This window comes from Hordeum vulgare, chromosome 6H (assembly GCF_904849725.1).
Source record: "Hordeum vulgare subsp. vulgare chromosome 6H, MorexV3_pseudomolecules_assembly, whole genome shotgun sequence".
NCBI lineage: Eukaryota > Viridiplantae > Streptophyta > Magnoliopsida > Poales > Poaceae > Hordeum > Hordeum vulgare.
Window position 1 is genome coordinate 402,433,884 of NC_058523.1, and position 12,981 is coordinate 402,446,864.

Consider the following 12,981-nt stretch of genomic DNA (forward strand, 5'->3'; position numbering starts at 1 on the left):
CCGGTGGCCCTGCCTCCCCCCAGCAGCCCTCCCCTGCTACCACACTGCCCCAGCAGACCACCCCGCCCCGCCTCCACCGTCCTGCCTCCCACCCCGCCTCACCCGCAGTCCCCCAGGCCGCCCGACACGAGAGGAAAGCTGCCACTCCCCCGGCGAGTGGTGGTCACAAGAAGAAAAGAGGGGCCTCTTCTCCTCTCTCGCGCCCGATGGCCTCGAGCTCGGGCGTCGGCGGCGGAGGGGCGGACGGGGGCGTCGGGGATGGATCGATGACGCTCGATGAGCTGTACCACATCAACGTCGTGCCGGCCGAGCTGCACTTCAAGTTCCGCAAGGAGCTCCAGGGCCTCCGCGTCGGCCTCAACTTCGAGCTCGGTAACCCTCCTTATAAACCCTAATCTCGAGTCTTGGGATGCCCGTAGATGTGTCCCCCAATTATTTTGCTCCAATCTTCCAATGTACTGTATCTCGCAAGATCCGCCAGGCCAAACATTGGTGTTATGCGCGTATTGGAAATAATTTACTCCGCTAATGTTGCTGCTTCCTTGTCCCTGGTGTTACACGAGGACAGTATACGCCTGCTAACAATCCCAATTTTATTTTTTGGGTTATGTTGCCAATTTGCCATAGTGGCCGTTGTTACTCTCTGTGTTGGGTGTAACCAGTTCACCCTATGATCTGAGTGTCTAATCTCTAATGCCATATATTGTTTCAGTTCTACAATCTAGAGGTGAATGATTTTGAGGCAAAGGTAGTTTTGAAGCTCCTGGACTTCGACCGGAAGTGGAAGTTCCAGTACAAGCCCATCAGCGGTGACATACAGCTGCTTTCCAAGAAGATTCCAGTTACAAAGTACCTCAACCTTCAGGTTCTTTGCTTAATTCAATATTGTTATTTACACGCCGTTTATGTGAGAATAGGAACTGGCTACATATTAGGCAAGGCTTTGCGGTGAGGTAACTGGCAGCTAGTTTGCGCTATTCCTTGCAATATGGCTTGTTATGACGCAACTAGATATGTTAAATTTCTAGTGCCATCTGCCCAATGTTTTTATGGCGTAACGCGTTTTATGGTGACCGACCCCTTCATAACTAGTCATGTAATCTAAGTTAATCTATGTTTCACCTTGCGATAAACTTATCTACAAATTGTTTATGGGCGATGATGTGATGTGAGGCTTGTGGCTGTTTGCTTCATCTAAACTGAAGCATTCGCGGCCATAGCATGGATACATGGGATTTATCATGTCATATAGGTTCGAAACTGCCTAACAACACCATGAACTTGAGAGCTAGGCTGCCAAATTCATAGTTTTGAAGGCTGGCAAATTCTTAGTTTCGAAACAGGTTTTGCTCTCCGCGTGAGTTATTCTGTCCTGTGGCATGGCAATTGTTTTGCTGATCTGCACCTGCTCCAGTCCATGCTCATCAATGCTCTCGTAATTAAGCAACCCTACACACTTCTTGTCAGTGGAGCAAGCAAATGATGTCTTTGTTCTACTCCTATTCCTAGTGCAGCACACACTATGTTGATGGATGTTTTCCAGTTTTCACTACTGTAGTTTATGTAGTACAAGGATGTTTTAGTTACCATCTTCCGGTTGTTTGATTTCAGGTTCAGGGTTTAGGCACTCGATTTGTTTCAGACATCCGTCAAGTGGCCGGGTTCTGTACTCCAGGTCAGCTTGATCACTTCCTTGTCGTCTATGTTTGTGCTCTCACACATTTTTGACAGGCAGCATTTCCAATATTCCTCAACTACTGCATACTGTTCCAGGTACCTGCGCGCATGGTGGACGACCAACTGGTGCGGGTGATAGAGGTCTAAGACGATGCGGTGGAGCACGGAGGCGCAACGACTAATGCGATCTATGGCGAGTCTGAATCTATGGTTTTAACTATCCACTCGCCACTCTTTCACCAGGGAGAAAATATCCAACCACAACAACTGTTCCACTCTTCGAGATCTCAGCTCTGGCAATGCCTCCATGGGCGCCAACCCTCGTGTTGCCGCTCTTCGTCCTCCTGCTGCTGCTGGTGGTGGTGCGGGGGAGAGGAGGCCATGGCGCCATCACCATTGCCAGCCTGGATGTGGACATGGACATGAGGGTGGAGGCAGCACAGATGGGCTCGGAGGCGACGCACGGGCGGCTGCTGTGGGAGACCGCCGGCGGTGGCGGCCAGAGGTACATCAGCTACGATGCTCTGTAGGGGGATGCGGTGCCGTGCTGTAGGCCCGGCGTGCCCTACTACAACTGCCGGGTCAACACCACCGCCAACCCCTACAACCGCAGTTGTGACTCCATCACCGCTGCCGCGACAACGACCCTTCCCAGGTAACAAGTAATTCGTTGCCAAAGCTACCGAATCCAGAGAGCTGCTGCTGCTTGTTTTGTGTGTGTGTGTTTTGCTTGCTGGGTCAGAGTAGTAGGTGGAGTATTTTGCTGGATCATATCATCGATCAGTCAATAATATAATGTGTCTGTGTATGTATGTAACTAAGATTCGATTCCAACTCCCAAGATATTATTACACAGAGTTAAGAACCTGGATCATATGAAGTGTTATATTATAGAAACTTGTCAAAGCCATCAGGATATTACTGTTGTTTATGGATGAATAGCGGCAGCAATGACGCTTGATAGAAATTGTTATTTAAAGATGAATAGTGGTAGCAAGTGTGAAGATGGTGCTAGCCTACTTGGTACATTTGTATCCCTGCTTATCTCAAGTCTGAACATTCAAATGCTATTTGGTACTAGAAGTGAAAATCGTATATATGTTTTCTTGCTTGGATGACATGTTAGTGTGTTTGTATAAACGATAGATGAGATAAAAAGATGGCCATGCTCATGTTCTACCTTCATGTGCCCCATTGCTAATATCCTGATGACTTGCCCTACAACTAATTTGAAACATGAAACTATTCATCTTTAAATAGTTAAATAATGTGCACCTGGGCCAGTCTTCATTTTTTTGTAAATTATGTTATTTAAATACGTGCAGTGTTAGTTCACACTTTTTTGTAAATGCTGTTATTTAAATACCCATAGTGTTATTTCACATCTCATTCTTATTTTTTACACATGTGAAGTACAAAGCCAAGTGTGAAGCTATGAAGCGTATCAACAAAGCGTAGCATATGTATTGTAATAGTAGGCAGTATTAGGTATATCTGGGTAGTGGTGTAGTGTAAAGATTGTAATAGACAAATTTAATTTTGGTTTGGACGAATTTCATTTGCTCCCTAGCCTGTTTGAAATATTGATTCTGAATGTGATTTGAATACCTATGATATGACAATTTTACAAGGGGACCAAGTTATGATATTTATTTGACAAAATGTGAAAATTTTGACGCGTGGGACTAATTTTGAGACCAACATGACATGTGGGACTAGTAAAAAAATAAAATGGTCAAAAAAAAAATCAATAGAAAGTAAAAGGCCACAAATAAAAATTCGAAAAAAATACTAAAGTGTTTGTAAATAGGCTAAGGCCCAAAAAGAAGCCCAGGAAGAAAAAGCCCAAAAAAATAAAACCAGCCCATGTGATCAATTGAAATGGGTTGGGCTGATTTCAGCCATGACGTTTTGATTTCGTTGTAATTTTTCCATGTAGGACTGGGTTAGATTGCCAACGGCGATTTACGATCGTCGTAAAGGTTACGACGATCCAGGAATCGTCGTAAAAGTTACGACGATTTCGATCAAAACGTCGTTGCTCTCCGTTTTTGACACTCTGTTTTCGACGCTTGGTTTTTCGTCGTGAGATCGTCGTAAATTAAAAACCATGACGATGTAGCGACGAAAAAATAGCATCATGTATTAGCATATTCCTTGTAGTGTACCCTAGTTTATGCGCGATTCCATAAGGGACCGATTGGATCCAAAAGTTTAATGCTATGGTTAGAATTTATTCTTAATACTTTTCTCATAGTTGTGGATGCTTGTGAGAGGGTTAATCATAAGTAGGAGGTTTGTTCAAGTAATAGCAGCATCTAAGCAGTGGTCCACCCACATACCAAATTATCAACGTAGCGAACACGAATTAAGCCAACATGATGGAAGTGTCTAGATGAAATTCACGTGTACCCTCAAAAACACTTTGCTTATTATAAGAGACCATTTTGGCATTTCCTTTGCCTAAAAAGGATTGGTCTACCTTGCTGCACTTTTGTTACTACTATCGTTACTTGCTCGTTACAAATTATATTGCTATCAGAATATTCCCTACTTACTATTTTAGCACTTGCAGAAATTACCTTGCTAAAAACCACTTGTCATTTCCTTCTGCTCCTCGTTAGGTTCGACACTCTTACTTATCGAAAAGGCTAGAATTGACCCCATATACTTATCGGTCATCAAGGCTATTTTCTGGCACCGTTGCCGGGGAGTGAAGCGCTCTTGGTAAGTGGAAATTGGTAAGGAAACATTATTACTATGTGCTGAAATTTATTGTCACTTGCTACTATGGAAAACAATCCTTCGAGGGATTTGTTCGGGGTATCTTCAGCTCGACCAGAACCACAATTAGTTGCCCCTCAACCTACCGCACCTACTGAAAATATTGAATATGAAATTCCTTCGGGTATGGTAGAACAACTGCTAGCTAATCCTTATGCAGGAGATGGAACCGAACATCCTGATATGCACTTGATATATGTGGATGAAATTTGTGGATTGTTTAAGCTTGCACGGTTACCGGGAGATGAATCTAAGAATAAGGTTTTCCCTTTATCTTTGAAGGGAAAAGCATTGACATGGTATAGGCTATGCGATGATATTAGATCTTGGAACTGGAATCGGTTGAAATTGGAATTCCATCAATAATTTATCCTATGCATCTAGTGCATCATGATTGGTATTATATATATATATATTTTGGCCTCATGAAGGAGAAAGTATTGCTCTACCATGGGGGAGGCTTAAGTCAATGTTATAATCATGCCCCAATCATGAGCTCTCAAGAGAAATTATTATTAAGAAATTTTATGTTCTGCTTTCTCGTAATGATCAATCCATGCTCGATACTTCTTGTACTGGTTCTTTTATGAAGAAGACTATTGAATTCTGGTGGCATCTTTTAGAAATAATTAAATACAACTCTGAAGATTGGGAACTCAAAGAAGGTAAATAGTCTGGTATTGAACCTAAGTTTGATTGTGTTAAATCTTTTATGAGTACCGATGCTTTCAAAAGTTTAGCACTAAATATGGACTTGACTCTTAGATAGTAGCTTCCTTTTGTGAATCTTTTGCTACTCTTGTTGACCTCCCTAAGGAGAAGTGGTTTAAATATCACCCACCTATTAAAGAATAAATTAAAGGATCGGTAAAATCTAAAGAAGAAACTATCATTTACAATGTTGATGCAGTTGTTCCCACTGCTTATATTGAAAAACCACCTTTCCCTGTTAGGATGAAGGAACATACTAAAGCTTCAACCGTGGTTAACAAAAGTTATGTTAGCATCTAAACAAATCAGAGTTGAACCTAGTGTTGCTATGAATAAAGATCTCTTGGTCGATAATATCGATGGACATGTTATTTACTTCTGTGATGAAGCTTCTGGAATTGCCAAACCGGATAAAAAAGATAAACATAGACCGGTTGTTGGCATGCCTGTTGTCTCAGTTAAGATAGAAGATCACTGTTATCATGGGTTATGTGACCTAGGTGCTAGTGTGAGTGCTATTCCTTTTTCCTTATATGAAGAGATTAATAATGAAATAGCACTTGCTGAAATAGAAGACATGGATGTTACTATTAAACTTGCCAATAGAGATACTATATCACCAATTGGGATTCTCAGAGATGTTGAAGTCTTGTGTGGGAAGATAAAATACCCTACTGATTTTCTTGTTCTTGGCTCCCCACAAGAGGACTTTTGTCCCATTATCTTTGGTAGACCTTTCTTGAACACCGTGAATGCCAAAATTGATTGTAAGAAACAAACTGTCGGTGTTAGCTTTGGTGATGAATCTCATGAATTTAACTTTTCCAAGTTTAGTAGACAACCGCATAAGAAAGATTTTCCTAGTAAGGATGAAATTATTGGTCTTGCTTCTATTGCTGTACCTCCTACTGCTCCTTTAGAACAATATTTTCTAGACCATGAAAATGATTTGCATATGCATGAAAGAAATGAAATAGACAGAATCTTTTTCGAACAACAACCTCTGCTTAAACACAATTTTCCTATTGAAAGTCTAGGAGGCCCCCCTCCACCTAAAGGTGATCCTATGTTTGAATTAAAACAATTGTCAGACACTTGGAAATATGCTTATCTTGATGGGAAAAAGATGTATCCTGTTATTATTAGTGCTAACCTTTCAGAACATGTAGAAGAAAGATTATTGAAAGTTCTAAGGAAGCACCGAGCTGCTATTGGATATACTCTTGATGATCTTAAGGGCATTAGTCCCACTCTATGTCAGCACAAGATTAATATGGAACCTGATGCTAAACCCGTTGTTGATCACCAACGTCGGTTAAATCTGAAGATGAAAGAAGTGGTAAGAACGGAAATATCGAAACTTCTGGAAGCAAGTATAATCTATCCTATAGTCGATAGTAGATGGGTAAGTCCTGTTCATTGTGTCCCTAAGAATGGAGGTATTACTGTTGTTCCTAATTATAAGAATGAACTTATTCCACAAAGAATTGTCACAGGCTATAGAATGGTAATTGTTTTTAGAAAATTAAACAAAGCAACTAGAAAAGATCATTACCCTCTGCCTTTTATTGATCAAATGTTAGAAAGAGTATCTAAGAACACACATTTTTTGCTTTCTTGACGGATATTCTGTTTTTTCACAAATACCTGTTCCACAACCTGATCAAGAAAAGACCACTTTTACTTCTCCGTTTGGAACTTATGCTTATAGACGTATGCCTTTTGGTTTATGTAATGCACCTGCTACCTTTCAAAGATGTATGACTGCTATATTCTCTGATTTATGTGAAAAGATTGTTCAGGTTTTCATGGATGACTTTTCTATTTATGGGAAGTCTTTTGATGATTGTTTAAGTAATCTTGATCGAGTTTTGCAGAGATGTGAACAAACAAAACCTGTCTTGAATTGGGAGAAGTGCCACTTTATGGTTAACGAAGGTATTGTATTGGGCCATAAAATTTTTGAAAGAGGCATTGAGGTGGAAAAAGCCAAGGTTCATGCAATTGAGAAAATGCCATGTCCTAAAGATATCAAAGGTATTCGTAGTTTCCTTGGTCATGCTGGTTCCTATAGGAGGTTTATCAAAGACTTTTCTAAAATTTCTAGGCATCTTACAAATCTTTTGCAAAAGGATATTCCTTTTGTGTTTGATGATGATTGTTTGGAAGCCTTCGAAACACTAAAGAAAGCCTTAATTACTGCCCGTGTTGTTCAACCACCTGATTGGAACTTGCCTTTTGAGATTATGTGTGATGCTACTGATTATGTTGTTGATGCTATTCTAGGATAAAGAGTTGACAAGAAATTCAATGTTATCCATTATGCTAGTAAAACTCTGGACAGTGCTCAACGAAATTATGCTACAACTGAAAAATAATTCTTAGCAGTAGTGTTTGCTTGTGATAAATTCAGATCTTACATTGTTGATTCTAAAGTTATTGTTCACACTGATCATGCTGCTATTAAATATCTTATGGAAAAGAAAGATGCTAAAACTAGACTCATTAGGTGGGTTCTTCTATTACAAGAATTTGATTTGCATATCACTGATAGGAAAGCAACAGAGAACCTCGTAGGTGATAACTTGTCTAGTCTTGAAAATATTCTTGATGACCCACAATCTATTAATGATAGCTTTCCTGATGAACAACTAGCTGCAATAAATGTTTCTAATAATACACCTTGGTATGCTGATTATGCTAATTATATGGTTGCTAAATACATACCACCTAGCTTCACATACCAACAAAAGAAAAAAAAGCTTCTATGCTTTAAGACATTACTTTTGGGATGACCCACATCTTTATAAAGAAGGGGTATATGGTATTATTATACGTTGTGTACTTGAGCATGAACATGAACAAATCCTACGGAAATGCCACTCCGAAGCTTATGGAGGGCATCACACGGGAGACAGAACCGCTCACAAGGTATTGCAATCTGGTTTTTATTGTCCTACTCTCTTCAAGATGCTCGTAAGTTTGTCTCATCTTGTGATGAATGTCAAATAATAGGTAATATCGTTAAGTGTCAAGAAATGCCTATGAATTATTCACTTGCTGTTGAACCATTTGATGTTTGGGGATTTGATTTCATGGGACCTTTTCCTTCCTCTAATGGGTATACACATATTTTGGTTACTGTTGATTATGTTACTAAGTGGGTAGAAGCTATTCCAACTAGTAGTGCTGATCACAACACCCCTATTAAAATGATTAAGGAAGTTATTTTCCCAAGGTTTGGAGTCCCTAGATATTTAATGACTGATGGTGGTTCACACTTTATTCATGGTGCTTTCCATAAAATGCTTGATAAGTATGATGTTAACCATAGAACTGCATCACCTTATCATCCTTAGTCTAGTGGTCAAGTTGAACTTAGCAATAGAGACATAAAACTAATCTTACAAAAGACTGTCAATAGGTCCCGAAAGAATGGGTCTAAGAAATTAGATGATGCACTTTGGGATTATAGAACAACATATAAAAATCCTATGGGTATGTCTCCTTATAAAATGGTTTATGGAAAAGCTTGTCATTTGCCTCTTGAGTTAGAACATAAAGCATACCGGGCAATCAAAGAACTCAACTGTGATTTCAAACTTGCTGGTGGAAAGAGGTTATTTAATGTTAGCTCATTAGATGAATGGAGAAACCAAGCTTATGAAAATGCAAAGTTATTTAAAGAAAAAGTTATAAGATGGCATGCCAAAAGAATCCAAAAGCGTGAGTTGAAAGTTGGAGAATATGTTATTTTGTACAATCCTCATTTCAGATTCTTTGCAGGAAAAATCCTCCCCAAATGAGAAGGACCCTATGTTGTCAAGGAGGTCTATCGATCCGGAGCTATCAAAATAAATAATGCCGAAGGTACTAACCCAAAGGTTGTCAATGGGCAACGAATAAAACATTATATCTCAGGTACACCCATTAATGTTGAAAGCAATATTATCCAAACTATGACACCGGAAGAACACATAAAAAAACCTTTCAGGACACTCCAGAATCGTGAAAAAGGGAGGTACATGATATGGTAAGTAAACGGACTCCGAAAAATCCGCAAAAATATTTTTTGTCAGTTTTGGAATATTTAAAAAATTAGGAAAATAAGAAACTTCCAAGAAAGTGACCCTGGTGGACACAATATACCAGGGCACGCCTGGCTTGCCAGGCACGCCCCGATGGGTTGTGCCCACCTCGGGTACTTTCCGGACTCCGTTTTTCTTCCATTCTGCTTGTTCCCCAAGATAAAAAATCTTTATATACCCCCCGAACCTATTGATCTCCGTATCATGGAGAAATCTCCTGTTTTATTTTCTTGTTGTTTTCTGTCAGATCCAATCGACCATGGCCGCTTCAAGCCCCTCCAAGGACAAGTTCTTCGACAACGTCATCAACCCATATTTGCGGGAAGTGATGCAGCACCCTCAAGCTATCCAGATGCATGATGGGGTGCTGCACATCCGCGATGTGCAAGGACCCAAGGGGACTAGATTCGTGGAGGCCAGGCTTGAAGCTATGGAGCAGGAAGTCTTCCGGTGCAAGGGGATGGTGGAACGTGGTCTCAATGCCAATCACCTCATGATCGCGGACTACACCCGTGATCTCAAGGTGGATGGCAAGTCAATGAAGGACATCGTCTTCTCCATCAACAAGAAAATAACTTCCTCCATAGACAGATCCACGACCTTCAAAGCCAAGTCTTTGAATATGAGGCACGGTTTAAAGGTATGAGTTTGGCTGCCAGTTGCAGGATCTGAGATACTCACTCTTCCTCTTATTATGATGAGCCTCTGCCATGGAAACCGGAGGACAAGATTGCTTCTACTTCATCACCACCACCTCCTTCTTCATCTTGGGGGAGGTGCCCCAGTATTGTATCATCTCCATTATCTTTTGCCTTTACTTTTCTTAGTTTGATCCATGGTTATCTTTTGACTTAGATGAATAAAAGTTTAGTTCGATCCTTTCTTTCCAAGAGTTTCCTTAGTGATCAATCTATGCAATTGTGTGCGAGATGTATAACAAAGTTTAGTTTGAGTTTTGCCTTCTTTACTTTCTTGTTTCAATAAAAAGAAAGGAAATAAATGAAAAAGAGCATATGATAATCTTATGGTAAGTGATGATATTACACAAGGAAAAGTATAAGTAGAAAATTTTATTGTAGATTGACAAACATAGCATTGGTCAATGATGAAACTCATGGAAGAATTAATAAGGGAAGAGAAGATTCACAAGCAAATACACTATCCTGGAAATATTTTGTGATTGTGAGCACCCATCAAAATAATATATGCCAAAATTGTTGACATTGGACACGGAAGACAACGTAATGAATTATGTTTGTTCATATTGACATAGAAGTTATATTGTCATGGATCCTTCAACATGTGATGCTTGCCCCTATCTTTGCTAGCCAAAAACTCCGCACTAAGTAGAGATACTACTTGTGCATCCAAAACCCTTAAACCCAAATCTTGTTTGAGAGTCCATCATACCTACCTATGGATTGAGTAACATCCTTCAAGTAAGTTGTCATCGGTGCAAAAAGGGCAATAAAAATTGCTTCTAAAAGTGTAAGATCATTTAGTATAAGGGAAAATTGAGTGTTGTACAAACTTGTGATGCTGAAGAATAAAAGCGACAGACTGCATAATAAAGGTTGCCATTCCAAGGGGCAATATAACGTGACATTCTCTTGCACTAAGGGGTTGAGCTACAAACAAAAAGCGCATTGCAACCTCTGCTTCCCTCTACGAAGGGCCTATCTTTTACTTTTCTGTATTTACTTTCATGCAAGAGTCAAAGTTTTTCTCTCTATTCCTTTTTATTTTCTCCTTTGGAAATCATCATGTGGTGAGGAAATATCTAGGCACATATATCCAGTTGAATATGGGTAGCATGAGTTATTATTGTTGACATCACCCTTGAGGTGAATTCGTTGGGAGGCGAAACTATAAGCCCCTATCTTTCTATGTGTACGGTTGAAACATTTTTCTCATGTGTACCCGGTGAGTGTTAGCAATCATAGAAGTCTAAATGATGGTTGAGTATGTGGACATGCCTAAAGGCTCCGATATGTGACCCTTCCTGAAAAGATGATGAATTGTAGTTGCAAAGTTGACTGAGAACATAGTTTGTTGGTTTCCAATAGAGTTTATGCTTTCTACTTCGATGTTGTGATGAATTGTCACTTGTTTATGAGAAGCCTATGATAAAAGTTCTATGATAAAAGTTTTATGTTGAAGTTTGTTGCTGTTATAATAAGTTACATGATGCTGCAATGTGGACATGTTTCTCGATTTCTGTTTTCGTTTGAGGACAAGCGAGGTCTAGGCTTGGGGGAGTTGATATGTCCATTTTGCATCATGTTTTCCTATTGTTATTTATGTTGTTTTATTGTATAATAATGCTTTTTGGAGTAATTCTAATGCCTTTTCTCTCATAATATGCACGGTATACACAAAGGGGGTGAATTCTGGCAACTAGAAATCTGCACCTGAAAAAGCTATGTCAGGCTACCTATTTTGCACAACTCCAAATGAGCTGAAACTTTACAAGGAATTTTTATGGAATATTTGAGGAATATTGGAGCAAATAAGTACTAGAGGGGGCCCGCCAGGTGGGCACAACCCACCTGGGCGAGCCAGGGAGCCGAGGCGCGCCCCGGTGCGTTGTGCTCACCCAGGCCCACCTCCGGTGCCCCTCTTCTTGTATATAAATCATTTTGACCTAGAAAAAAGGAGGAGAGGACTTTAGGGACGAAGCTCCGCCGTCTCGAGGCAGAACTTGGGCAGGAGCACTTTCGCCCTCCGGCGGAGCGATTCCGCTAAGGGAACTTCCCTCCTGAAGGGGGATATCATCATCATCATCATCACCAACAACTCTCCCATCTTGGGAGGGCTATATTCATCAACATCTTCAACATCACCAACTCCTCTCAAACCCTAGTTCATCTCTTGTGTTCAATTTTTGTACCGAAACTATAGATTGGTGCTTGTGGGTGACTAGTAGTGTTCATTATATGTTCAGATCCATTATGCTATTTAATACCCCTCTGATCTTGAGTATGATTATCATTTGTGAGTAGTTACTTTTGTTCTTAAGGTCACGGGAGAAATCATGTTGCAAGTAATCATGTGAACTTGATATGTGTTTGATATTTTGATGATATGTATGTTGTGATCCCCTTAGTGGTGTCATGTGAACGTCGACTACATGACACTTCACCATATTTGGGCCTAAGGGAATGCATTGTGGAGCAGTTATTAGATGATGGGTTGCAAGAGTGATAGAAGCTTAAACCCTAGTTTATGCGCTATTCCATAAGAGACAGATTGGATCCAAAAGTTTAATGCTATGGTTAGAATTTATTCTTAATACTTTTCATGTAGTTGCGGATTCTTGCGAGAGGGTTAATCATAAGTAGGAGGTTTGTTCAAGTAAGAAAAACACCTAAGCACCGGTCCACACACATACGAAATTATTAAAGTCAGAAACACGAATTAAGCCAACATGATGAAAGTGACTAGATGAAATTCCCGTGTACCCTCAAGAACACTTTTCTTATCATGAGAGACCATTTTGGCATGTCTGTTGCCAAAAAAGGATTGGGCTGCCTGATGTCTATCCACGTTTCTATTCTTGTGGACTATATTGGGCCTCCAAGCGCAGAGGTTTGTAGGACAACAACAATTTCCCTCAAGTGGATGACCTAAGGTTTATCGAACTCAGGGAAGTAGAGGTTGAAGATGATCTCTCTCAAGCAACCCTGCAATTAAGAAACAAGAAGTCTCTTGTGTCCCCAAC

The 12,981-nt window shown here is 40.2% G+C and overlaps 1 protein-coding gene across 1 annotated transcript; it reads left to right on the top strand.

The window, feature by feature from the left end:
- Positions 1-206: 206 nt before the first annotated feature.
- Positions 207-1,859, top strand: LOC123405526. The gene is made up of 4 exons (XM_045099180.1): positions 207-366; positions 711-865; positions 1,612-1,675; positions 1,774-1,859. The coding sequence occupies exons 1-4, from the start codon at positions 207-209 to the stop codon at positions 1,857-1,859; spliced, it is 465 nt and encodes a 154-aa protein (XP_044955115.1).
- The last annotated feature ends 11,122 nt before the right edge of the window (positions 1,860-12,981 follow it).